At 34.3% G+C, this 27,993-nt stretch overlaps 2 protein-coding genes and 1 long non-coding RNA gene across 5 annotated transcripts; 2 read left to right on the top strand and 1 right to left on the bottom strand.

The window, feature by feature from the left end:
• Window positions 1-703: 703 nt before the first annotated feature.
• LOC114166303 lies at window positions 704-1,634 on the bottom strand. The gene is made up of 2 exons (XR_003599889.1): window positions 1,231-1,634; window positions 704-1,141 (listed from the first exon to the last, which is right to left on the bottom strand). It is a non-coding gene; the product is annotated as an uncharacterized LOC114166303 (long non-coding RNA).
• Window positions 1,635-3,080: 1,446 nt separating this feature from the next.
• On the top strand, window positions 3,081-7,632 carry LOC114166853 (protein KINESIN LIGHT CHAIN-RELATED 1-like). The gene is made up of 3 exons (XM_028051721.1): window positions 3,081-4,101; window positions 5,923-6,831; window positions 7,242-7,632. Exons 1-3 carry the CDS (start codon window positions 3,569-3,571, stop codon window positions 7,477-7,479), a joined length of 1,680 nt encoding a protein of 559 aa, XP_027907522.1. The 5' UTR covers window positions 3,081-3,568; the 3' UTR covers window positions 7,480-7,632.
• A 1,787-nt stretch (window positions 7,633-9,419) lies between these two features.
• Window positions 9,420-27,486, top strand: LOC114167099. 3 transcript variants are annotated; one of them, XM_028052047.1, is made up of 17 exons: window positions 9,420-9,868; window positions 11,080-13,803; window positions 13,929-14,376; window positions 16,174-16,402; window positions 18,117-18,281; window positions 19,277-19,549; window positions 20,253-20,498; window positions 20,914-21,300; window positions 21,396-22,575; window positions 22,660-22,748; window positions 22,834-22,890; window positions 23,216-23,647; window positions 24,061-24,284; window positions 24,678-24,811; window positions 26,172-26,414; window positions 26,494-26,672; window positions 26,830-27,486. In XM_028052047.1, exons 1-17 carry the CDS (start codon window positions 9,493-9,495, stop codon window positions 26,932-26,934), a joined length of 7,491 nt encoding a protein of 2,496 aa, XP_027907848.1. In that variant the 5' UTR covers window positions 9,420-9,492; the 3' UTR covers window positions 26,935-27,486. The 3 variants fall into 3 exon arrangements, with proteins under 3 accessions (XP_027907848.1, XP_027907847.1, XP_027907849.1); XM_028052046.1 differs by having other exon boundaries at window positions 9,421-9,868; window positions 21,396-22,748; XM_028052048.1 differs by having other exon boundaries at window positions 9,726-9,868; window positions 11,100-13,803; window positions 21,396-22,748.
• The last annotated feature ends 507 nt before the right edge of the window (window positions 27,487-27,993 follow it).

The following is a 27,993-nucleotide window of genomic DNA, read 5'->3' as shown; positions in this document are numbered from 1 at the left end:
AACTGATACAGTGGCATGCCATTTTCAGATTAATGTTTAAAACTTATCCTCTGGATTCTGTTCCAATTTCAGTGTTTAAAGCTCTCAACTCAAGTATTCATTCAGCAAACAGGTTCTATGCATCAGTATCAGAAAACTGAAAAAAATTGTAGAAGAACAGAAATCGATGACTTCAACCTAAATCAGAACTAGAATTAGACTTCAACTTAAACCAGAACTGTATGACTCCACAATGAAGAAAAACCACTGAAAACGAATTATTCATTAAAACGTGCTTAGTTTCAGCATCTACTTTCAATAGAAAAACGTGTGATTTCACAAATGAAGCAGAAAACCTCATCCTAATAGAATGGTATCAGATACCTTATCAAAACCTAAAACTATCTCCTCCTCCACTCCTTATTCACCTCCCAAAGAATTTCATTTCAACAAAAAGAAACATATGCAATCACTCCCTTTCCTTTCTTTTCAAATCTCCATCTTGAACTTGAAAAGAAAAAGAAACTTAAAAAAAAAAAAATACACAGATAGACGATGAAACTCAGGTGAATATCTCAATATCTCAGAATCTCAGAAGTAATAAACTTTTCACATTCTGTAATGAAATTAAACTCAAACAGTAAAAAAGAAAGAAGACATAGTGTAAACCTATCAGATGCATCCATCTACCCCCATTGACTAAACCGTACACGAAACCATGATCTCTGAAATAAAGTAAACAAACTCCATATATTAAAAAAATGAAAGGTAATTCAGGATCCGCATAAACATGGAAATAACAGAGCTTTGTTACATATATGTCTATTAAAACATGAACAAATATAAAGAAGTGAAGCCAGCAGAGAAAACATAAAATTAAGAACTAAGAGGGAAGATTGGAGTTGGGTTGAGAGAGGAAAAGAGGACGATCATCGTTGTGGTTGTTGTTGTTGTTGTTTATGTCATCATCGTTGTCGATGCTGAGGTTGATGCAAGAACAGCGTTCCAACGAAGCGAAGAAAGCAGATGCCACGTTGGCACCGACCCAGTTGGCCATTCGGTCCAGTTTGTCGCACGACATGAACCCACAGTAGTTGTTGTTATTGTCGTTGCTGCTGTTAACGTTGTCCATTCTGGGTCGTTGTTCCTAATCACACTGTTTCTGCAGAAAGAAAGAAAGAGAGAGAGAGAGATGCAGATTGTGAGAACAGTATCATATAGAGTGCTTCAGACCTTTTTCTTCTTTCTCACCTTTTTGACTTTTCTCTGTCAATTTATTAATTCAATTTCTGTCTCTTACGTTTTTCCAATTCCAGACCTCAAATTCAGTGTGCACACCAGCAGCGTTTATGGCTTCCCTGAAGATTCACTGTGAAAGAAATATGATGTCAGCTTCTTAATCTTGAAGCTTTGATGGTTTTTATTTGAACATAGAAAATGAGAAGAAACGTAAACCATAAGAAATTTGCAGATATTGGTGAGTTTGAATTCTTACAAGACCTTTGACTTTTTAAGTTAATTACATATTAAAAATGGACAATAGAAACGACAACTAATAATTACAGAATATACGTCAAATAATTAAACTTGCAAGACAATCAAAGTCCTCAACAACCTAAATTCTCCACACAAACAACAGATCTATAAAACACAAATTATTTATGTTTTCACTACTGTTTGTTCAATATTTCGGTACAGTTTTCTAATAAACATGTAAAAAAAACCTAAACTTTCATTTGTCTAATAATACAAAAAGGTTTTGATAAATGAATATCTTTATAAGAAAACTCAAATAAACTTCTCACCAGTGTACTTTTTTAACAAATTCTTATATTTCCTTAAAAAGAAGTTTTATTTTCTAAAAAGATGTAATTCTTTATACTTTTCAGAACTATGTCATTTAAAGGTTTTTAAAAGAAAATAATTATTCAAGACTTTGTTACTAATCTGTTATGCCACAATACTCTTTTTTACACGCTAATAACTAATTTTAATTGTTTAATTGGAATGGAAGGCTTGCCTTAAAAGATTTAAAATTCAAATAAAAAATCATATAATTATTTTAAAAATTAACTGAATAAATTTTGTAGATTTAAAACATATTCATTATTATATTTTAAACTAAGTTTACTATATATTTATCCTTTGTAAATTGTAATTGACTTATTATTATCACTTTTATGATATTTATCATTGTTACCATTTTCATGCATGACTGATTTATAAAAGATATTTTATATGAGTAAAATATAAAAGTATCCAGGAAAACAATTCTAAACAATTTTCAGGTGTAAATTGCAGATTTAGTCTCCTTTAATTCTTATCTGCAATTGTTTCCTTTATTGTTTTGTATGATTTAGTCCATAACTCTTTTTACAATCTACAGCTTTAATTTAATCCTTAGTTGTATGTATGTTAATTTTTTTAATCGATTAAATTATTTTAGAGTAACATGACCAAGATAAAATAAACAAAAACACAAGTAAACCAAAGATTGAAAAAAATTACAAATATTTTTAAATTTTAGACAAAAAATTATGAAGAATAAAATAAAATGAAAAACTATAATGGTAGATTAGAAATTAAACAACAAAAGACAACACAAACCTCATAAATACGAACCTCGGGAACCAGAGAAAGAGAAAGAGATAGACTGAACAAATCTATATAGGCTATTGTTTATTTCTCATCTTCCTTTCAAAAACTTAATCAAAAATTTCACATATTATAAATTGTAAAATAAAATTGAGTAATTGATACCTTTAACTTTTGAATTACACATTTTAATAATTTTTGTCGTGCATTTAACTTACTTTTCTATGATTAGTTAAGACTTCTTTAACCGTTTATTCAAATAACATACTTCTTATTACTCTTATTTTAAATTAAGTTACAAAACATTTCTAAAGAAATAATAATAAATGTATGAACATGATTTAAATCATTTCCTCCAAACTCTTTAAAAAGGCTGGTTTATTATTAATTTATTTAAAACGTTTATTTACCCGTTATAATATTTTCCCTGTCTTCAGCTGCAACATAGTTTCTCTTCCTAAATTTAACTGAAAAATAGGTTAAAAAAATATTTTGTGAAATCAAATGGCAAAAAAGGAGTCTTTATTGTTGATTTAAGAACAAATACCACCACCATGCACACTTGCATTCATCAAGCAATACAAAAAAGAAGCCATTGTTGCAACTAAGCAATTGCAATAACATAAACTTCTCTCTGTTTCGTAATCATGGACTTCATTTCTCTGTTCTTCCCTTTCTTCCTCGTCAAGCTTGTCCTCAAATTAAGGTATGCCAATTCCCCCATCATCACGCGTCTCTTCCAAGCAACCTTCCACCACTACCACCCCTAATCCATTTCCCCCTTTTCTCTCTATTTATCACTTTCCAATTTTCACCACAACCCCAACAAGTTTCCTTTCTCTTTTCCAAATCCCTAAACACAAATCATGATGAAGCTTCCATCTTTTCATCTCCACCCACAATCCCAAACCCTCAAATACAACACTTCCCATTCAAATTCCTAACAAAAGTTTCAATTTTTATTTCTGGGCAATCCTTCATTCAATTTTTCCCCATGCCGCCCCAAATGCAGCCCTTCGCCGATTTCCTCCGCCCCGCGCCAGACAGCGGCGAGGGGCGGACCCCACCGCTGAACCGAACCGTGAAGAAGACGCTGGTAGTAGAAGAGTCCTCCTTGGACAATCCGGATCTGGGCCCGTTCCTTCTGAAGATGGCCCGAGAAACGATAGCGTCCGGTGAGAGCCCGGTGAAGGCCCTGGACTTCGCCATTCGGGCCTCCAAGTCCTTCGAACGGTGTGCAGGCCCGGGCCTGGAGCTCGCCACGTGTCTCCACGTGGTTGCTGCGATACACAGCAGTTTGGGGCGGTTGGATGAGGCGGTTGAGGCTCTGGAACGGTCCATTTTGTTGCTGGAAGGGGAAAACGAGTCGGGTCATGCCATGGCCCAGTTTTCCGGGTACATGCAACTTGGTGACACGTATTCCATGATTGGACAGTTGGATAGGGCCATTTCGTGTTACGAGTCGGGTTTGAAGATCCAAATGGATGTTCTGGGTGAGTCCGACCCGAGAATCGCTGAGACTTGTAGGTAAAGTAACACCATTATCACCTTATCCATTTTATTGCTATGACCCACATGCCCTTTTACCATTGTGCTTGACCAGTATATAAAAAAATTATAATCTCAACCATTAAGAAATCATCATCTATATTATTTTAAACAATGATTATAAAAGTTAACAAATTTATTATACATATATATCTGTGATTAGACAAGAATACTGTGTAGTTAGCACATGGCTGATTTTCTCATAATAAATAATTTTCTGTAGGAGTGCCACGTAATGCTCTCTCTTATACTGAATTAGTATACTGGTTGTTTGATTCTGTAGAAGTAAAAGGAAAGTTCAGATTTCGTTAAGAAAGTATTATTAGCAATATTGTTTTTGAAAAGAAGAATTGTTTCCATTATTTTGTCACATAGTGTTTTTGATTGAATCATTTTTATTTCAAGTTATCCCTCGCTTTAATTTCTTTCGTTTTCTACTTTCTGTTATCTGCTGTCAAATTTTCTTAGAGAATTACTGGCAAATGGGGCCTTGCTGTTGGAAAAATAGAACAGTGGGTTTGTTGTTATCTCTGAAAATATGACTTTGTTGGTATAAATCATTTATAGCCTTTATCTTGTGGGCATCACAGTGCAGTGACAAACTGCATCACTGCCAATTTTGTACATTTTAAAATGTCAAATTATGAATCACTGATGTGCTGGACCCTATGTTGATAAGCATGTAGCTGTTGGCCACAATGGCCTTGGAATCTATTGCGAATCTGGAGATGTCAGTTTCAGAATCTAAGCATTTTCCTAAACTACAAGCAACTGTTGAATTGGCTGAACCTTCTTGGAACATAGCTATGATAGTCCCTCTCATACTATAATACGCGTTTGCTATCTATTTTCATTGACTCATTTTAGTTTTAGAAAGAAAAATAAAGAAAACAAACACTTCCACCAAGCTTATGTTTCACTACATTTAGTACATTCCAGATGACCAACATTTAAAACACTTTGGAAAAGCAAATAATTAAAACTAGAGTTTTCTTTTATGTGGGTTTGAGTGTTGGCATGTTAAAAGGCCAGAAGAAAATCATGCTTACCCTTATTCTTTCACCATATAACAAAATGTTTTTTTACTGATACATTGACAACTTATACAATCAATCCACAACTTAATTACTTCTCAAAGTATTTTTAGTAGACTGAGATTTATTATTATTATAAAAGGGTTGTATATGGAAAAGAAGTTGTGAATGAAGACATCATTTATCTATCTCTTTTCCTTTTGGGCATATACAAAAAGATCCTTTCTGTTGTACTTGAAGAAGAAAATGCTGCGTCCTTTAACATGTACTTGTAGCCATTTTCTGAGCAGCTGGTTGTTAAAAGTGAATGAATAGCTTTAAAATCACAAGAGGCAGTATAAGCAAGGGGAATTCTTTTAGATACAAATTGTTTAATCTTCTTTTTTTATTACACTGTTGGGATGAAATTAATTGAACTGTTTTATTAAGAATTATGATTTCAATGAAGAATATGAGCTTTACAGTAAATAACATAATTTTGTGTTGTGACCATTTTACTTAGCACTCTGACAGCACCTTAAATTATACCATTTGTTAAGAATCTTTAAGTTTTAAAGTACAGTGTTTTGATCAGTTGAAACCCTTGTTATCTCATGTATTTTCTAAGTGAAACTCTTCGTGGAAGAAACACTGTGTTGTTTCTGTGCTGTCATGGGCTAGCTACTGTTTATGCTTATATATTGTTAACATCATGTCTGGTTAATAGGATTAGAACACTTTGTGGTGCTGAAAATTTCCCAAAATAATTGGTTTCCATGAAGGGCAGGTACTTAGCTGAAGCTCATGTCCAAGCCATGCAATTTGAGCAGGCAGAGAAGTTCTGCAAGAAGACCCTCGAAATTCACAGGGAGCATTGCTCTCCTGCATCTCTTACAGAAGCAACAGACAGGCGTCTAATGGCACTTATATGTGAGGCCAAGGGAGATTATGAACCAGCACTGGAACACCTTGTCCTAGCTAGCATGTCAATGATCGCCAATGCACAAGAAAACGAGGTTGCAGCAATTGATGTTAGCATCGGAGACATTTACATGTCACTCTGTCGTTTTGATGAGGCTGTTTTCGCGTATCAGAAAGCACTAACAGTGTTCAAATCCACCAAAGGTGAAAACCACAGTTCTGTGGCGTTAGTCTTCATTCGCCTTGCAGACCTTTACTACAGAACAGGAAAACTAAGAGAGTCAAAATCATATTGTGAAAATGCCTTGAGAATATACAGTAAGCCTGTGGCTGGAACAACGGCTGGGGAGATTGCAAGTGGGTTGACTGAAATCTCTGGCATCTATGAAGCTCTAAATGAGCCTGAGGAGGCACTGAAGCTGCTGCAGAAGGCAGTGAAATTGTTGCAGGATATCCCTGGACAGTATAGGACAGTGGCAGGAATAGAAGCTCAAATGGGAGTGATGTTCTACATGGTTGGGAGATACATGGAGGCATGGAAGTCTTTTGAGAATGCCATCACCAAGCTGAGAGCAAGTGGGGAGAAAAAAGGTACCTTTTTTGGAGTTGTGTTGAACCAGATGGGTCTGGCATGTGTGCAACTGTATAAAATAGGGGATGCTGCCAAACATTTTGAAGAAGCAAGAACGATATTGGAGAGGGAGTGTGGTACATATCATTCTGACACTCTTGGAGTGTATAGCAATCTTGCAGCAACTTATGATGCCTTGGGAAGGTAAGGAAAAATGTTCTTTGACACTATTCGATAACCATTTGATAACTTTTATAAAGATAAAATAGTCTTAATAAAAATTAACTTTTATATTTTTATAAAAAAAAAGTGAATAGTAATAAGGGATAGTATCGAATGGTAGTAAAAAAATTTGGTGTCAAAATACTAGTGTCCGGTTAATATCTTTTGTTTCTATATACATCATTATGTTTCCATTTTCTTTGTTCTCCCTCCCTTACTTGCAGTATCATCTTGCTCTGCACCATAGAATGTCATCATTGTGATGAGAAATGAGTGGTCCCCTCTTCATAATTTGGCTTAAAAATGAAGCTTGGTGATTGTGCATATCATTTTGTTATATCCATGAAGTATTAGGGTATAGTGTTGTGATGATTGTTTGTTGGTGGATACAGAGTTGAAGAGGCCATTGAGATATTGGAATACATACTGAAGATGAGAGAAGAAAAACTTGGAACTGCGAATCCAGATGTTGATGATGAAAAGAAGCGATTATTTGAGCTTTTGAAAGAAGCAGGAAGAGTTCGGAATAGAAAGGGAAAAAAATCTCTTGAAAACCTTATAGATTCCAATTCCTTGAAGATGAAGAAGGAAGGGAAAAAGAGATGGTCTGCTTTTGGCTTCAGAACTTAAACACCAAATATATACAGTGATTTTTGTTTTATTTTCTTATTTTTGTTTCATCTACTACTCTTGTTTACAGTGAAAAGAGTTAGTGTTGTGTTAATAACATTTGATTTTTATACGATTAGTAAAAGGCATGAATATATTAAACAGTGTTTTTAACGTTTGAATGAACCATGATTATGAATAGATGGAGGGGATAATTAAACATGAGTATTTTTAAGGTTAATATAATATATTTTAATTAATTCATAAGTGTGATAGGGTCCTTAACAAGACAAAAAAAGAGTTAACATATTTTAAGTCCAGGACCTAACAAAATTAAAATTGGAAATAAAAACGAAAACAAAATCGTATTATAAGGACAAAAACATAACTAATCTCTTAAAAAATTAACAAATCTATTTAATGTGTAATAAATCACTCATGATATAGTTCTTGAATTCCTTAATTGGACTCATGATATAGTTGAAATAGAATTACTGCAACCTCAATCAACACTTCCCTCTTTTTGGTCTTAAGCTTCTTCCAAACTCAATCTTTTACCATTGTCAATATATGAATTTTTGTCAAGATAGAAATAAGTATCTCTCATTTCTTTTCATTTTGAAGAAACAATTCAAGTTGATCTTTTATAGAACTAAGCATGTGTTTAGCTACTAAGAAGTTATAATTTGTAAAAATGATTTATTGTCCATATAATAAGTGACAGGTTTTTTCAGAAAACACTATTTAGCAAAATCCCATAGTAAGTAATCAAAGTATTAAGAATAATACTACATAGGCCAATTAACATTTCTTCTACTTAATTAATATGGTAGTCATTTTTAATTTTTTATAAAATTATTAATTTATTAATAAATAAATTTGGAATTTAGTGTGCCAGAAACAATTTATTACTCCTTCTTCAACAAAAAACATCAAATAGATCATGAAGCCACACACTTCCACAATTTACTCCCATAAATTTTAGTTAGACTATTTTTTTTTTGTATAAGAATGACATGAACGTCGATCTAAAAGAAAAAATGTAATTGAATGAGTATTAAAATTTGGTTGAAAAAAAAAATAAAACCAAATTAAATAATTAAAATAAAAATTGGAATTAATTTTTTTAAGGGTTAAATATGTTTTCGATACTCAAGTTTAAGTGAATTTTAGAATTAATTCATCTTCAAAAATTTTGACCAATTTAGTCTTTTATTTTTAGAAATGCGTGAATTTAGTCTTCTAAACAAATTTTGTTATGTTTATATGACGTTTCAAGTGTATTTCATAATAGTATTTGAATTCTTTACACTATTTGACACGAATTCGCTTTGATGTTAACTCAAATATTATCATATCATAAAATGCTTTGAAACATCAAATAAACTTAACAAAGTTAAGAGACTAATTCCAATTTGCATCGAAAATTAAGGGACCAAAAACATATTTAATCTTTTTTAAATGGTTAATATGTTTTTGGTCATTCAACTTGTAGAGAACATTGAAATTAGTTCCTCTTGAAAATCTTTAACCAATTTAATCATTCATCTTTAGAATTGTGTGGATGTAGTCCGTTAAACCAAATTTTGTTAAGTTTATTTGATATTTCAAACATGTTTCTAGCTAATAATGAAATGACAATGTATCAAATGGTATAAACAAACTAAAATACTATAATGAAATGTGTTTAAACGTCAAATAAACTTAATAAAATCATAAAATCTTGTTAAAATGACTAAAGACACTTATTTACATAGTTATAGGACTAAATTAATTCAAACTTTCCAAAATAGACTAATTTAAATTTTTGAGAGACAAAAATATAATTAATTCGTTGAGAAGATTCTATATTTGAGTGTGTGTTATATAATAATAATTATTTAAATGTAAAAAGAAAAAATATAACTTAAAATAAGAAAAAAAAACATTAAACAATTACAGAATAAAACACTGAAATAGAAAACTACCAACACAAAGCAAACACTGGTATCTTCTTCTTCTTCTTCTTCTTCCGACGAGAGAAAGAGAGTAACAATGGCGGAATCAGATACGTCAATCCGAAACACGAAGATGAACCCCATCGATCACCTTCCCCTCTGTCTCCTCAGATCCGACATGGTCCCACCCGCCCCTACCTTATCTGAATCCGCCGTCGATTTCCTCCCTCACTTCGCCGGCTACTCTTGGATCGCCTACGCCGCTTCTTCTCTCCTCGTTATCTCTCACTTCCCTTCTCCTCTTTCCCCTCATCAATCCCGCATCGGCCCCATTTTCCGCCAATCCTTTCAGCTCTCAGCCGATCCCCTCGCTGCCGTCGCCTGGTCCCCTCGCTCACCCTCCTCCGGCGACCTTGCTGCCGCTTCCGATAACTGCATATGTCTTTTCCACCACAACTCCACCGCTGCAAAAGGTAACTTCGACTTCCACTCTCTCTTTGCTTCAATTGCTGAAATTAATAGCTTCAATTACTCATTTCGTCCACATGTTTACATAATCTTTATGTTTTACGTGTAAAAACTACTCCGTGTAGTTCCTACACATACAATACACTTTCTTAATTTACACTTCTTTCAATACGTTTTAGTCTCCAGAATTCTGAATGGCAATGACTTGGGCGGATTTAAGAAGTGCGTATAGATACTAACACGAGTAGTTTTTAGCTGTAGGGACTGAAACGTAAAAAATGTGTAGGTATAGGGACCAAATAGCAATTAAAGTAATTCAAAGTTTTAGACATATTATAGGCTTAATTTGTTGAATTTTAGTGTGCTTGTGGGGACAAGTAAATTGAATCAACAATTTTAAGCTTCTACTCTAGAGTCGTAATATTGAGTATTTGTTCACATGTTTATGATTGTTGTTTCATTGTTTCACAGTCACTCGTTTATGAAAATGCAAGTTGCATAGGTCATTTTGAATAAACTTCTAATATTTATTGGAGAAGGATGGAAAATGAATTGTGTTTCTATTTAAGTTAAATATACTTATGCATTCATTTAACTCATATAGAACTTCTCTCATTTAACTTGTTCAGAAGCTGAGGTGTAGAAGTTGGTTTTAGCTCATGGGAGAAGCTCAGTTCATTTTAATTTTTTGTTATCTTTTCCTTTCCTTTAGTGCTTTGTGAGTTTTGGCTTTTGAGAACTGGTCCAGCAACATTTTAAGGAAGAGGATATTTCAGTGACCATTCCAAGGTTACCTTTTGGATAAGGGTTAGTTCAAAGTGAACTCAATTACTCAACGTTTACATGCTTTTTAATGTCTTCCATATTGTCTGGAGTAAAAGACAATTAAATAGGACCTCCATGTCTTGTAAAGTCTGTCAACACCTTTACACAGTTTATCATAAAATGGGGTCAACGCCTATTTTGGAGAGGTTTAGATATATTATAAAGAGATTGGCAATCTTAGATTGCTTGTTTTTGCTTTTCTTGTTCGAGGTTTGTTTTGTTTTTATTTCTCTTTGGAGGATGTCTTGTCCTCTGTTCTAACACTTCTTTAGATCCTGCTTCAAATATATTTATTCTTATTAAAAAGAAAAGGGGAAATTTTACATTAGGAAGAGTCTTCTCTTTTGTTAGTTCTATATATTAAAAGCACAATCTTGTCACTCATATTCAGGTTCTTTTTGTTGGAGCCAGAATGCAGTGCTTGTACAACATACGAAAGTTACAAACGTCAAATGGACTGGATCAGGAGATGGAATAATTTCTGTTGGAATGGAGGTGGTTTTCTGGAAAAGGAGCAACAAATGTTGGGAGGTTGCTTGGAAATTTAAAGCAGATATACCCCAAACTCTTGTTTCTGCAACGTGGTCTATTGAGGGCCCTTCAGCAACTGCAGCACATCCTAGTAAAGAACAGATTGAAGGGGCTTTGACCAATGAGGAAAACAAATGTGTGGTTGTATGTCAAAGCAACGGACTATCTGAATATTCAAAAGTCAAGCTACATCATCCCCTACCTGTTGTAATGATTCAATGGAGACCATCAAGAGGTAAGTTATCAAACAGATACGGTAAGTCTTCAGTAAGGCATGTATTGTTGACTTGCAGCTTAGATGGGACTGCAAGGTTATGGAGTGAAATTAATAATGGAAAGGCAAGAAGAGTTGGGAAGGACATCAATGATCAGAAAAATGCTGGTTTCTCCTTTTTTGTTGTTGCTGTTATTGAGATTAATCAGACCTTAAATGGAACTCTTGGTTCAGATATATTTGTGAGATGGGGGGCAGAATTCGAGGGAATATTTAGAACTGGTGAAGAGTCCAAACAAGTGTTTTCCAAACGATTTGAGTATGATGTCAGAAATTGCGATTGGATAGTTGGGTTTGGTCCTGGAATGGTTCTTAGCTTTTGGGCTGTCCACTGTCTTGATGATGTTTCCCCACTGAGATTTCCCCGAGTAACGTTATGGAAGAGGCATGAACTCCAGAACCACGACATAGCAAATGTATACAAGTTTAACTCATCTGATTTTAAAAATGCGATACTTCTTCAAAAGGTTATTTTAATGAGAAATTGCCTTTCTGGTCCACCTATTATATGCTCTCCACTTCAGCTATTGTCTTGTAATTCCTTAGTTTGGTCAAATTTCCGTATTTTAACAATACATGATGCTGTGGAGAACTCCATTGATAATGCTAACACAGATAACATGTCCCCCTATTTGACTGGTGGGGTTTTGAACTTAGATGGTCATAGTGGGAAAATCTTAAAGGTTTCAATTCATCCTTATACATCCAAAGTTCAATTTGCTGCTTCTCTGGATTCTAATGGACTGCTTCTTTTTTGGTCACTTTCTAACATTTCAAACTGCGTTTTGGGATGTCCAACTTTGGTTCCTACTATGGAACTCTGTGGAAAGCTTGCCACTCAAGACTCATGCTCCTTGTACACAAGCTTGACATGGGCACCTTCAATACTTGGTGACAAACTGTTTTTTTTTATGGGACATACCCGGGGGATTGATTGCTTCATTGTCAATATTTGTCGAACTGAAGAGGAAAACATAGAATGTCACTACTTATGCACTATTCCTTTCAATGGTCATGGTCCTTATGAAGACGGGCCTCTTGATATCTTCACAATTCCCTTGAACTCCACCTGTGACAAAACTTTTTGCAGCAGTAAACTTATGTTGTTGGCAGTATGGATGGGGAGATTTCAGGCCCTATCGTGGGAAGTTAACTTGCACTCATTTGACATGATGACAAACTGTTGTGAATGCAATTTTGATGCTAAAAGCATTGATGACTGTAGTGTTTGGGCATTTGAAAGTACATTTGCTGATAAAAAATATTGTGTTACTGTAAATCCGTGTTCATGTGAGTTTCCAAGTTCCAATGATCTGGTTACTAGTTTCGCTGTGGCTAATCCAGGCACTGTAAGCCATATACAACAAGAGTTTGGCTTTGCAAATGATCTTTGTAGTAATTATCCTACATACATCATGGTCACAGGCTCCTCCGAAGGCATCCTGAAACTCTGGAAAAGTAAACCAGGGAACTCATTGACTCAACACTTGCCATGGGAGCTTGTGGGTGTGCTTGTTGCACATGATGGTCCCATCAAGGGTATATGTTTCTCTGACTGTGGTGAGAAGATTGCCACGATCGGTCATGAGAGCAATTCCAATGCTATCAATACCATACATATATGGGATGCTGTACCATTAATCAGTGCAGGGACTTTTATTTTGGAGGATAAAATAAAGACTAATAGTGATGTTATTGCTCTACGGTGGTTAACTTTAGGAACAGGGGAGTTATTGCTTGGAGTTTGTTTGCATAATGAATTGCAAATATATGCTCCTAAGCGTTGTATTGGTACAACTTTGTCAAACTCTGTAAATTTTTCAAAAATGAATATATGGGTTCGCATTGCATATGCTCACACTTTCATTCCAATTTATGATTTCTTATGGGGACCTAGAGCTGCAGCAGTGGTTATTCATAGAAATTACTTTAGTATATTTAGTCATTGGTTGTTCCACATGGATATAAAGCAAGGGAGTAATTTTCATCCTTGTGATTCAAAGCCTAATGCTTATAATTGTGAGGATAAAATATATGAAGACGTACTTTCTGCAGTTTTTACTGAATATGACATTGGTGCTTTCATAGATAAGACAGATGGAGACAGTCAAGTAGATTTTAATTCTGTGCAGTCTATAAAAAAAATCAATATGAAGGACAATTCCAGTAGCTTTTTTCTGGCCAAGGAACAATTAAAATTTGAACTTCTGACCAAGGTTGGTTTATGGAGCATCTTAGAAGTAACTGAGATAATCAGTGGATCGTTGCCTACTTATCACCCTGATGTGCTACTTACTAATATCAGTTCAGGTAATGGTTGAGTAAATTGTTTTCTTTAAGTATGACTGATGACTCAACTAATGTACTCAATTATGTAATGGGAATGATAGCATGTTTTTCATGTATTTTATTGTTATTATTTTTAATGTTTTCAGGTAACTGGAAACGTGCTTTTGTAGCTGTGAGGCATCTTGTTGAATGCCTGAGTTCTACTTATGATCCTAAAAAGAGACACATCCCTAAAAGAATTGGTATTCCAAATATTGTATTATCAAATTATCTCGAAGGCTGTATATCAAAAGGTTCTCAGGGTAAGGGATTTCAATGGGGTGGGGATTCAGCATCAATCACATCAATTTCACAGGCTGAAAGTAGCTTGTTCCCGTTTCCGTATAATTCAGGTTCCAATGCTGAAAATGATAGCATTTTCTCAACAAAATCTGAGCTTAATGGCTTTATTGAATCTCTTGAGAAATTTCCTGATTTACCACCTTTGATCGGTGTAGAGAAGACACATATTCTTGCAATTATTGATCTCCTTAGTGAAGTTAGTAGTGCACACTCATCGTCTGCATATCAAAGTCTTGATGAACCGGGGCGAAGGTATTCATGATCGTATTTAACATTTTTGTGCTTTGTTGTTTTATTTTCTTTTTATTCTTTATATTTTTTGTTCGATAAATCATAAGAAAAAGTTGTTGAAAGTATTATAAAGTGGATTTTAAACTTAATTTAGACTCACAAAACCAACTTATAAGGTAAAGATTGTCCTCACTTATATACTGTACTTTGGTACTATCTGTAGTCAATGTGGGACTTGGGTTTTTTTCCATTACATTCTCACAACACTGTGGGCTTATGACATGGATAACATGGTAAGTTGTTCTTTTAATGGATATAGGATAGACCGACATATTGGAAAGTGGTTTAGTTCTAATTGAACCCTATAAAATCCAAATCCCACACTAAATACAATATATAGCTATAGATAAATCTTTATTTTATAAGTTAGTTTTGTTTGATTGAATTAAATTTAGTCTCACTTTCTAATATGATATAGTGCGTGGAGATCTAACATCCACTAAAAATACGGTCAAACTTATAGTATATAAGTAAGTGCAAACCTTATAACCTGGTTTTGTAAGATTGAGTTAGGCTTAAAGTACTTTGTAATAGGAAACTATCAATGAAGTTTCTTCCAATATTTTAGTAAGTGGGTTTATGCCTTACTCAACTTTATAAGATTGGCTTGAAAGAAGAGGATTGCACCCCATTTATATATTATAACTTGGCCTTATTCCTAGCCGGTGTGGGATCTCCTACGCTACCAAACTCAATGTGAATAAAAGTTAGTAGATGTTATATCATTAAAATCCTTGGTGGAAATTTTGGAATAGAGAACAAAATGTAAGACTAAGTATATAAGGTCTTCAATTGAAGACCTACTACCTCTGAATCTTTGAATAGAACTGGAACTCTCTTTAAATATTATCCACTTTGGGTTCATTACACGCAGATGGCAATTGTAATACCAAGTAAATTGACAAGCTACCGAAGCTTTCATGTTACATTTTTCATTTGAACGTCAATGGCAAAGCATCTGATGTCACTTTGTTAAAATCATGTTCTATGCATTTATATGAGAATTATTAAATAGTAAGGTCACTTGAGATTGGAAAATATGTAAAATGTCTGAGTTCAATGATCTCTTAGCTAATTCATTTATGTATATGTATATTACATCAGTAGTGAAAGAAAAAGTTAATTCTGACAAGTAAGCTCTTTTACATATGTTAAACAATCCTGACAAGGTCTTGCACAGGACTTACCTTAAGAACTGTATTTGAGTCTGAGTATATTCTTAACTACTCAGAGGATGTGTTGGCTATTTTAAGTGTTTTCCATTCTTAACATACTTTGTGAGAAGGGTTAATATAATTTTCCTTCTAATAGAAGTATAAGAAGAAACAAAGGTTGATAACATGGGTTGTTTCTGGTTTTTTTTTCTTTTTTTTTCTATTAGGGTAGTATTGAAGGGAAATATTTTAATATGATTTCTACATTGTCAGGAATTTTCAGACTCTATCAATATGCCAAGCTTCTGGAATCATGTGATTTATGTTGTTGACTATGTGTCCTTTGTCCCTTCGTGAGCTATGCATTATGTTAATATTCTTACCATGGAGATTCAGTACCTGTTAATGATATTGTTAATGTCAAAATTCTTCAAAGATGGCTGTGGAACTGCAAAAATATGATTGCCAGTTGCTGATGTTGATTTTAAGTGAAATTAGATGGTATATCTTATAAACATTTGGTGGTGGTTGGATCTGATCTGTAGATGTCTGACTTTTGGTAGTTGGTACATGAGTGATGTGATTTCTAAACTTTTCCTTGTAGGTTTTGGGTTGTACTACGGTTTCGGCAACTGCTTTTTCTCCGAAAGTTTGGTAGAGCTTCGTCTTTTGAAGAGTTGCTTGTTAACTCAAGATTGTTTGTATGGGCTTATCACTCTGAAAGCCTAGATAATTTATTTGGTTCTGTCATACCCAATGAACCATCGTGGCAAGAAATGCGTGCTTTGGGTTTGGGCTTTTGGTATGCTAATATACCTCAATTACGTGCAAGGGTAATGCTTAGTCTTATTGTATTTTCCATTCTTCTCCATGTTCTATAAGGGGTAACAAACATGAAACAAAATCTTGGAAAGTAAAACCTTAAGTTTCTAGCATGTTGCTGCTATATCATGTAAGAGTTTACATGACCTACTGTTATTCTAGGGTTTATCTAAGATAAAATTTTGAAAGAAAATATAGATTAGTTATACTTCTATTCCTCACTTACAGACAGACTCATCACAATCTATGTATAGTTTCTCAAAGGACTAGTTTGCCTGCTTATTTAAGCTGTTTCATATCTCATGAATTCTTTGCATTTTTGTCATTAATGTTTGGCGACAAAGATTTCACCATATTGTTAAGATTTACATACAGTGTATCATGGTTTAAAAATTTCCCTTTAATTTATTAGCATGGAAGAATGAATTTAACATTTTGTAGGAATTATCAATCAAAGTTAAAATAAATTAAAGGACATCTAGGTATATATCTAACTAACTAGTGATAGTTTGTACTTGTTGGATTGTATTATTAGCCTTAAGAATGAGCTTGACATTGTAGGAATCTATTTTTAAATGATTAATGCTTATGGAGAATTTTTATTCCTGTAGTATTGAAATGTTGAATACTATGTAGTTTTATGTCCAAGGCTATAGGTCTGCTATGCAAGTGGCCCAATAATGGATCTAAGACTTTAATCCCATCTTAGAGTTTTGGCTTAAGGCATAACTCAATCCCATAATCTAGCTCTTGTGGTGAGGGTTGCCTCTCATTTATATTATACTATTTTTGCTGTATCACTAGTAAATATTGGATCTCCAACATACCTCTTATACCGAAAATTTAACATCTTGAATGTGAAGTTTGTAGTACTTGACATTTGTAGATAGTTTGATGTTGATCCAATAAGGGTGACCAGTCTAGACCCATCCCATAAACTTTTTACTTTTTGTAGCTCAAGAGCATTTCCAATAAGAGTTGCTCATGAATAAAAACATCGCCAATAAAAAAATTAAAATGTAGGTTTCTAAGCAAATCTTCATTTTTAAATAACTTATGGATGTGAGACCCACATTAAAATAATGTTTCTATTCATAAGGAACTCTTATTAGGAAATGCTCTAATCAAACTGATGAAAGCTGTTCAAGTTTATCGTGAAGATAGCCTTTCTCCTTAATTGGTTCCAAATCTTTATGCTACCTTATGGACTTTGACAATTCAATTTGGATTTTTACATTTTTTCTCCTTCTGAAAATTAGAAAATATTTGTAAGCCTATTTTTTCATGCTGAACCAGATGTTGAGAATTGCATACTTTTGATATGTTCTTTTTTGGAGAATATTTTAGTGTCCTTTTACAGTTATACACTTTGTTGGGAGTTGGGACCCTGGAAAGTAGTTGTGGTGTATATGAAGTACCAACTGCTGTGATGAATTAAAATGTGTTTATCAAGGGTGAAAATCCAGCTCCTCTTGTTGATTCCTTTATTCTATATTTCTGCTGATTGCATGGTGCCATGATGTTGCAAGAAAACCTGGGATTTTTTGTCTGCTTTGACAAAATTAGAGCATGGAAGGAAAATTTTTATTTCACTAATTGTTGGTTTATCTATTGTTTATGTGCTTGTCTTCTGTAAACTATTGTCATAACTCATAATTTCTTATTTTTATTACTATTTTTCAAATTCAAAGAGTTTTAATGCTTGTTTTGTTTGACTTGCTCTAGATGGAGAAATTGGCAAGAGCTCAGTATTTGAAGAACAAAAATCCAAAGGATTGCGCTTTGCTGTATATTGCATTGAATAGAATTCATGTTTTGGCCGGCCTTTTCAAAATTAGTAAGGATGAGAAGGATAAGCCTCTAGTGGGCTTTCTTTCTCGCAATTTTCAGGTGAATTTTCTTACAATTCTACAAGAACCAGTGTGTTTTATAATGTTTCCTTTTTCATCAATGCCAATATGGGCCTTTGGCCTCATTTACAAGAACTTATCAACAACTTATTTGAAATTACGAAAATATCATATGGTTTTGTCCATAAGATGCTTTTAGCTTATTTTCATAAGCTCTCCAAGATAGCCTATAGGAAAGGCATATGCAGAACTTATGTTGTAAGTTTTTGTATGTTACCTTGTACAATAGTGGGTGGTGGTCAAATGGTGCAACTTTTAAGTTTATACCATAAATTTATTATTTACAATCCCGCTTAACTATATATATATATATATATATATAGATAGATAGATAGATAGATAGATAGATAGATAGATAGATAGAAATCATCATCATAAAAGTTTCACTACTGCACTCTATTCTAGAAGGAAACAAAAAATTACTACAACATTCTACAACAAATCATATAGAAGGAAACATAGTTTTAATTTTAACACCTTAATTTGTATTCTAATCATGTTTTGATAATTAAATATTTTAATTCTTTTATGGTTCTTAATTTTTGTCACTTAATTTTTTAAAATTTATGATACTTAATTTTGTTTTTTGAAAGTAAAAATAGTTAAATTGTGGCTAGTAATTATTTATTAGTTTCTAATCATAATTCATTTTTTAAAATAAGACAATATCTTAGGTGCTTGTGTAGTTGGGAATCCAAACATGTCAAAATTTTTAATGTGTGTATCCAAAGCTTATTGAATTTTAAGCACTTATAACATAAGTTCTTGTATAATAAGAATTGATTGAAAAATATCAAGATATTTTCCTGAACAGGTCCTTAGTAACTTAGATTAGACTGATATAGTCATGTAGATTTTAATTGTTATTCATTGTTTTAACTTGAATTGTATAAGCATTGGATTCTTATCCTACATACTGTTTTGTCATATTAATGTTTTTAAGTCATCAATTCAGCCATAATAATTTTATTACAGGATGAGAAAAATAAAGCTGCTGCTTTAAAAAATGCTTATGTATTACTGGGAAGGCATCAGCTGGAATTAGCAGTTGCTTTCTTTTTGCTTGGAGGTGATCATTCTTCTGCTATAAACGTTTGTGCTAAGAATCTTGGGGATGAACAGCTTGCCTTAGTCATTTGTCGACTTGTTGATGGCCATAGGGGACCTTTGGAGCGTCACCTAATTACAAAGTACATACTTCCATCTGCAATTGATAAAGGAGACTACTGGCTTGCAAGCCTTCTGGAGGTGCCAAAAATACGAACATTAATTTATTTCTAAAGACTTTCTGCTATTTTCTGCTTTTTTAGGGCTTGCTTAATACATGTTCATTTACCATGTACAGCTAGCTCTCCTTGATCTCCACTTCAAAACAAGTGATTACTATAATTTTTTTATAAAATGCTAGATTTTTGTTGACTTGTTATAAATAAGATACAAAACCTTTTAGGGTCCAATTGTACATAAGATAAACATGTTATGGGTATGGAGAATTTAGTTCCTGATGATTTTATGAACCCGATTGTGGCAGCATGTCTAGATGACATTGCTTATAGAGGACTAGGGAGTCTACGCTAGTATCTATAAATTCTGCTAACATAAAATGCCAGAGTCAATTAAATTGATTTTGTTTAGCTTATGTGATCTACTGACAACAGTTATTTGTGGTTCTTATTTCCGTTATATGTATAATTTTCTTTCATAGCCCCAAGATGAAGCTGGGCTGAAATTGGGCTGGCTGACCTAACTAATATTTTTCCTTTCTCAGCCTAGGGTATGGCTGTGGCTGATATTGGTCCAGTCTGATTAGTTTTAGTGAGGTTGGCCTGATTTATTTTTTGTACCCCATAGAGTACTTTTATTCAATTTATCCGTTTGTTGGTTATATTCTTCTTGTAGTGACATGCATCATACATGATCATAATTCTAACCGGATGTCTTTGTTTTGCAGTGGGAAATGGGTAATTACTACAAATCCTTTTATAGAATGCTTGAGTATTCAGTACACCCTGTGCCTCCAGAGTCCACTGTCATGTTCAATTGTGGTCATTTTCTGGACCCTACCATTGGTTTTTATTGCCAAATGCTAGCAACAAAGAATAGCATGCGGAACGCTGTGGGGGAGCACAATTCTGCAATTCTTCTAAGATGGGCAACTTTGATGACAGTTGCTTCCTTAAAAAGATGTGGTAATCCTGTAAGTGAACTTTATATGATATTAGTCAATTACAAGTTAATTAAGTTTTGTACGTCTGTGAAAAAAACAAGTTTGCTTGAACTACAGCACGTCTAATGAATTCTAGTGATGTCAAAACTCAAACCATTTACTCAATAGCATGTCTTAAGCTCTGTTTATCTTGTACAGTTTGATATGAAAACTGTGTAGTGTTTACTTACTGCACCTCTCCTAGACTTATGTCTAGGAGTGATACAAGTTTTCTGCTTTAAAGATGGAAAAGTCAGCTTCTTATTGTACTGTACTTTAATTCTACCATCCTAATTGAACTGGTGTTGCTATTCATCAAGTTAAGTTTTCCTTGCAGCAGCTTTAGATTAATTGTTTATGCATTATTACTGGTCAGTAATTATTCATAATGTTGTCATGTTTCAAGCTTGAAGCATTGGAGTACTTCTCATCTTCACTGAGCATGCCTGGGACTGCAGATCAAGACAGTGAATTAGGTGACAGTCATGATGTGCTGTCCGATAGTCTTATGCCTTTACCTAGAAAAGGCTCTAACTGGTTGTCTGCTAATGTTTCTATGCATCTGGAGTTCCATATTAAATTGAATTTGGCACTTTGCTACTTATCAAAATTGATAAGAGAGCATCCAAGCTGGCTTGACACCTTTTCAGAATACAATGGAGAAGCTTCTGATTCTGAAGAGTACATGAAGTACTATGAGAAATCAGTGGAAAGTTTTAAACAGAAGTTATACAGCGGGCTTGCCCTATTTGAACAGAGGTTTTTATTGGCTCCCCACTGTCTAATAGGCATGGTATACTATTCTGCTCCAATTTTTCCCCTTCTGTATATGTGTTACTGTTCAGCAATATACCTCTGTTACAACTCTTTACTTTCCCTATTCTGCAGATTTTACTCTTACTTTGCCATCACGGATCATTGTGCATTGGGTATGATATGACAGATGAATGTACTCAAGGGGAACTGTCTCAAAAGAAGAGCGATATGCTTGATGATTTCAATTTATATCACTCTAGGATTACACCCCTCTTTAAGACTGCCGAAGAAGTCTCCTTTTTCTATTCAAGATTATTTTGTGCCTGCAGTATGGAAAGTTCTCAACAAGATCCGCTTATTGATGGCAAACCTAAGTTTTCGGATGCTTCATATTGCTGCATTGAAGGTGTTTTTATTTCATTGTGGTTTTTAAGAGCAACTTTGAGGATCCAGTTGAGTTCTATTAGCAAAGATCTTATCAAACCACTTCTTGATATCCTAGATTTTTATGAGTACTATTTGCTTTTTTCATTAGCCTGGCTTCGGAAAAACTCGGAAGTGCTTTTGTATATGGTTGAACCATTCTTTATTGCACAATCTAATGGCCGTAATCCTTATGATGTTGATATGGTGAATCTAAAGAAGCTTATTCCAAAAATTGGACAGTTGTTGGCTCAAACTTCTTCCGTACCTGTTATACAAAGCCTTCAATTGTCTGAACATGATATACAGCATTCAATTCCTGATGATGAAAGATGGAAGATTTTAGGGACCTGCTTGTGGCAGCATATGTCTAGATTCATGATATCAAATTTGAATTCGGTTCTTGCCAAACTTGATGGTAATTTGTCTGGTCTTTTCCGCAGAAAGTATGCTTATGGAGAGTCTTGTATCATCAATATGGATTCTGAAAACATTAGCTTGCCAGAGAAGATTCGGATAGTCTCATATAGCCTATGTGATCTACTGATAACATCAGTTAGTCACATCTCTTCTTATCATGTTAAACAACATGCAGAATTTTTGTGGCAGAAAGTAAAGAATGATTCGAATGTAAAGACTCTTGAATGGTTAAAACATAAATCTGAATTCAGTCAGAACCAAAACCTGGACGTTTTGAAACTGGGGAACAGGAAAGATTATTCAGTTCATCAGTTATTATGGGATCACAGTGCAGATCCCAAATTGATATTTGATTGCTTTGCACAGGAAAAACTCAATTGGCCAAATGATTTGGATCATATGCACACTAAGGGGTGGAATGACTTGTCAATGATTATGACAGACCTGCATAACACTGATGATACATGTGGTGACGAATTTAATCTTAGATCTTCTAATCATGAAGTTGGAACTCCTGTTAAAGAAACATCTCTAAATGGTCATCCTTCTGCAGGATCAAACAAGAAAGATATAACTTCCACAAATTTTATAGTTTTCCAGAGTCCAAGAGAAATGTACAAGAGAAATGGGGAACTTTTGGAGGTGATTTCCCCTTCTGTTTAATCATTTTCATATGGCCACATATATGTATATAATAAGAATGACATTGTTGCTTGTATTTGAGCAGGCATTGTGTATAAACTCTACTTGTCAACAGGAAGCTGCAGTTGCTAGCAACAAGAAGGTTTTGATCTTAATTGATGTTATTCTGAAGTTTTGGATGCTTGGATGTTAAATTTTTCATTTGCATGCCCGTATGTTTTATGTAGAAAAAAATTCTATAATTTGTTTAGCCTTTTATATGGGCTTTAGGGTTCTGTGTTGAGTTTATTTTTATGAATGGGCATTGAAAGGTGGAGCAAAGAACTGAATTTAGTACTCAAATAAAAGTACAATGAATTGATAATCCCGATTTTTTTATTAAAATAGTTTAAATTAAAAATATTAAATATTAATTATGGACATGCAAAGTATATAATAATGTTTTTGTTTTTGTTTATCTAATTCAGGGTATAGTGTTCTTTCATCTGGAAGATGAGACACCACACAGTGGTAAATCAAATGGTCTTTTGTGGGCCACAGCTGACTGGCCTCAGAATGGATGGGCAGGTTCAGAATCTACCCCTACTCCAACATGTGTTTCTCCTGGTGTTGGACTTGGGAGCAAGAAAGGGGCACACCTTGGGCTGGGTGGAGCAACTGTCGGTGTGGGCTCTTCAGCTTGGCCCAGCAATGATTTGACAGGTGGTGGAGTATTAGGAATGCTTGGTTATGCTGATATTGGTGCCTCAAGATTAGGTTGGGAAATTCAACAAGATTTTGAAGATTTTGTTGATCCACCTGCCACTTTGGAGAACATAAGTACCAGGGCTTTGTCTAGTCATCCAATGAGGCCATTCTTCTTGGTTGGTTCTAGCAATACACACATTTACTTGTGGGAGGTAGGGAAATTCCTAGTTGCTATACATATATGGTAGATGCGGATGTAACTGTATGTGTTTGTATTTGTACAAACAAATGCAGACAGTTCCCCTCCCCCCATCTTATAAGTTTACTTGGTTTACCGTTCAAGCTTGATGCACAATGGCACATACAATCCTTGCCCCTAGAGAGGAGGGTTTCTTTTGAATCAATTATTCTTTTGAATGAAGATCTATCATCCTATGTAGACTTTTTCATTGTTTATTATTTTGAAAGAGTTTGAAGTTCCAATTCCTGTGCCATTACTGTAACTCCCCCTCCCTAAATAAAACAAATAGATATTTGTATATAATATCTGGATTGCTGCAGTTATTAATAGCATACGTGGACAATAATTCAAGCTTATGGCTAATAAGAAGCTTTATAAATACAGTTCAACAGAGACAAAGCTACTGCTACATATGGAGTGCTGCCTGCTGCCAATGTCCCTCCACCTTATGCCCTTGCATCAATTTCAGCCTTAAAGTTTGACCACTTTGGACACCGGTTTGCCAGTGCTGCATTAGATGGAACTGTCTGTACATGGCAGCTGGAGGTTGGAGGAAGGAGCAATGTCCGTCCAACAGAATCATCTCTTTGCTTCAATGGTCATGCTTCGTATGTACTTTCTCTTCACCAACTTTTAGTTGCAATTGCTGAGATATTGATAGGTTTTAGTACTTCAGCTGATATTAGAGATACTATTGATATTTCATTGTCGGGGGAGGCATTTTTGCCTCGTTTGTTATCCTATGTTGTGGTTGTAGTTATGTCCTAGACATGAATGACAAGGTTGGTCTCGACAGCCTGTCATTAACAGTTAAAACTGACTTAATATTAAAATTGCATCCATTATCAGGAGTGATGTATTAGCCATTTGACATGTGTTTATCACGTTGTTGAACTAGTTTGAGTTTTATATTTAGTTGGCATGTGATTTTTTTTATTTTTCCCCAATAAACATTTAATTTTCTCTTATTTAAATGCAAACTGTTTTACTTGTGATTTCAGGGATGTCACGTATTTTTCCTCAAGTGGATCGATAATAGCTGTGGCTGGGTATAGCTCTAATGGTGCTAATGTGGTCATATGGGATACTTTAGCTCCACCCACAACTTCTCGTGCATCCATTTTATGCCATGAAGGTCTGTCTCTATATTAGGTTGATCAATGAATGTTTATACATGTTATGTATTATAAACAGGTTTAACTTACTCCCGAAAACTAGCGTAAGGGGGAAGAATTATTATTATATAGACATTTGAACCATGAAGTTACTGCACTGGACATGTGTCAGTGGCCTGACATCAAGACTGGATGCTCTGATACTGGAAATGGACTGTCTAACTCACTCCCAAAACTAACCCATGAAGGGAGGATTGCCCAAGTCTTATACTAAGTATTAGGGCCTTATTTTTAGTGAATGTCGGACATCTTAGCACCTTTCATGTCAAGACTGGACATCAGGAGTATGAAATTTGTAGAATTAGACATTACAGTGACCCAACATTAAAATTGGATAAATTTGTGGTAAAAATAGGTTCACCCAACTAACTTCCAAAAGCCCCAAGACATGAAAGGGGTTTTATGGTCATATTCTTAGATTGTGGGACATCTTAACGTTACGATCTAACTATTCCAGAAAGATAAGAATGAATGCTTTAATATTTTAATGACATCTCTAATACGCCCCCACACTAGGTCCCTTGAGCTTGACATGTAGATATTGTATGGCCTCTTAACTTGAGTGCAATTTCAACATTTTATTTGAAAAATGGTGGTGGCAAGGGTTGAACTCTTTACAATTTGGTTGTAGAGATTCTATGTTATGTCACGAATCAACTTTCTAAAGCTTAAGCATCTAGCTGAAGGTACAGAAATAGTTTTATATTTTTATAGCATGCCAAGATCTGACTATCCTAAGCTTTTAAACTGTTGGGTAAAACCATATGAAAGATTTATAACAAATCCTTTGGATTTAGCATAGTCAAGAGGCCCTCCCAGCCTTGTGCTGAAATTTAACCACTATATAGAAGAACGGAGGCCCCAAGGATCAAGCTCTGTAGAGTCTAGACCACTAGGTCATCGAATTGCTGTTTTTGTACCGTGTCATGAATCTATTATGCTCAAAGATCAAGTTATTGGGAAAAATCACATAAATGGTTCTTTTATCTAGCAAAAACAGTAAGCTATATAATTGAATCATTGAATTTGCTTGTATCCATATCAAATTTATTGAAATTGGGAGGGAGTGACAAATTACTGCTAAGTAAACTTTTTTGAAAGAAAATAGACTTTTATTCAGGTTTGAATTGGAGTTTGCCTCTTGTCCGTGAAACTGTAACTTCTAGTGCTGAAATGTTCCTTGTATATTTTTGTGAAGGCTGAATTATGTTTTAAGGTTTGTCATCTTTCTCTTTTAAAAAGGGGTTTATGTCCTGTTTCATGTATGAAGATTGCCCCATGTCGTATCACATTCCAACCTTACCTCTTACTATTTTGAAGGTGGTGCACAAACCGTATCTGTTTCTGATAATCATGTGGGGAGTGGTTCTGTATCCCCCCTTATTGTGACTGGTGGTAAAGGTGGTGATGTTGGACTTCATGACTTCCGCTTTATAGCTACTGGAAAGGCTAAAAGGCACAGGCGTGCTGATAACATTGCACAAAGCTCTGTCTCATCTTTGGCTCGTGACAAGGACCAGAATGTAGAAGGGATGCTTTGGTACATTCCAAAGGCTCACTCAGGTGAACAAGGTTTACTTGCACTTTTAGTTATGAATTTATTCTTTTTCTTGTGATTTCTGCTTAAACTTTATGATCACAGGGAGTGTCACAAAAGTAGTTACCATTCCCAATACCAGCTTGTTTTTAACTGGAAGCACAGATGGAGATGTCAAACTCTGGGATGCCCAGAGCACAAGGTTAATACATCACTGGCCAAAGATACACGAAAAACACACTTTTCTACAGCCAAGTTCTCGTGGATTTGGTGGTGTAGTGCGGGTAATTTTTCATAATTTTATATTAAAAAAATTTCTTAATGCGTTTACAACCATATTCCCCTATTTTAAACATAACAAAAACTCTCACCATTGCTAGTACCTGCTGGCTGTGAAAATCATACATAGCTGCTTAATACTGCTAGCTTAAATTGTCACAGGCTGCTGTAACAGATATACAAGTTGTTTCCGATGGTTTTCTTACGTGCGGTGGGGATGGAACTGTAAAGCTGGTCCGGCTTCACAATCACCTGGGTGGCCATTGAATTAAACTATAATACTTCCGAGATCCTTTATGTTGATGACAAACACTACAATGCTGCATATGCTTCATGACAGTGCTCATTATTGCTGATATGCTATCATTTTCTGAATAGGCTTCTTCAACAACTTACATTTTCTGAATAGCCACCATCCATTTTGAAAAGGATTCTTCATTGGTAGTGTTTGTATGTTCAGATGTCCAAAAATCTGCAACTTGGCCTAGCCATACATCCCGTAAGATAAACTTCTCATGCCAGAGAATCTCATTGCTTCTTTGAACAGATTGCATGGCTTCATATTGATTCGAGTCATTCATTGTGCATTGAACAATATTTTAGTTGGTAGTACCTTCTTGGGCAGCAACATTTTTGGGAGAAAACTGGTCTTTGTTCTTGGTGTGTTTGAATTTGTTGAGGCATGTGAGTATAGTATAGTATATACACATACGAGGAAGCAGGTCCTGTTTAGGTTATTTTTGTGTTAGACCTGGCAGCTTGTATATTTCAAGAAATTTTGTCAATGATATCAAGAAAATTGTATTTACCTCCTTTTAAGGTCATTACAAATGACATATCTCTATTATTATATTTTTTTATAAAATGGAATTCACATTTAAACGTTTGTTTCTCTTGTATTTTATTAAATAACACTAATTTCTTTTATGTTTTTAATAAACTAGCATTCATTTCTTTTATTTTATTTAAAATAACTTATTAACTAAAGCTTAGATAAAGATTTCTAAAAATTAAAATTAAGGTTTAAAATATAATGTCAATGTTTACTTTTCGCATATTAAACTTAAAATATAATGTCAAAGCATACCTCAGGATATTTGCATACCATTTACTAACAACAGTTATACGTTGTCAACGCAATTTGAATTAATGAGTTATGAGTTTGATTCTTACTAATTGAACAAATTATTATTAATGCTGAAATTTTAATTTTAGTTTACCATAATGTGAGAGATAAATTAAGCTAGATAAAATTTCCCGCAGAATATATATTCATCGTGTGTTTAGTTTTAATATAATAGTCTTTCAATTTTCTAAGCTAACATA

This window comes from Vigna unguiculata, chromosome 10 (genome assembly GCF_004118075.2).
Source record: "Vigna unguiculata cultivar IT97K-499-35 chromosome 10, ASM411807v1, whole genome shotgun sequence".
Classification (NCBI taxonomy): domain Eukaryota; kingdom Viridiplantae; phylum Streptophyta; class Magnoliopsida; order Fabales; family Fabaceae; genus Vigna; species Vigna unguiculata.
The sequence above is the reverse complement of the archived record's forward strand: the minus strand, read 5'-3'. Positions and strand labels throughout refer to the sequence as shown.

Bases quoted from the DNA above. Each gene is read 5' to 3' on its own strand.
- LOC114167099 (XM_028052046.1), top strand. From the start codon at position 9,493: ATGGCGGAATCAGATACGTCAATCCGAAACACGAAGATGAACCCCATC. The intron at 16,403-18,116 runs GTAATGCTTAGT...GACTTGCTCTAG, and splicing joins TACCTCAATTACGTGCAAGG to ATGGAGAAATTGGCAAGAGC. The intron at 24,812-26,171 runs GTCTGTCTCTAT...ACTATTTTGAAG, and splicing joins ATCCATTTTATGCCATGAAG to GTGGTGCACAAACCGTATCT.
- LOC114166853 (XM_028051721.1), top strand. From the start codon at position 3,569: ATGCCGCCCCAAATGCAGCCCTTCGCCGATTTCCTCCGCCCCGCGCCA. The intron at 4,102-5,922 runs GTAAAGTAACAC...CATGAAGGGCAG, and splicing joins AGAATCGCTGAGACTTGTAG to GTACTTAGCTGAAGCTCATG. The intron at 6,832-7,241 runs GTAAGGAAAAAT...TGGTGGATACAG, and splicing joins ACTTATGATGCCTTGGGAAG to AGTTGAAGAGGCCATTGAGA.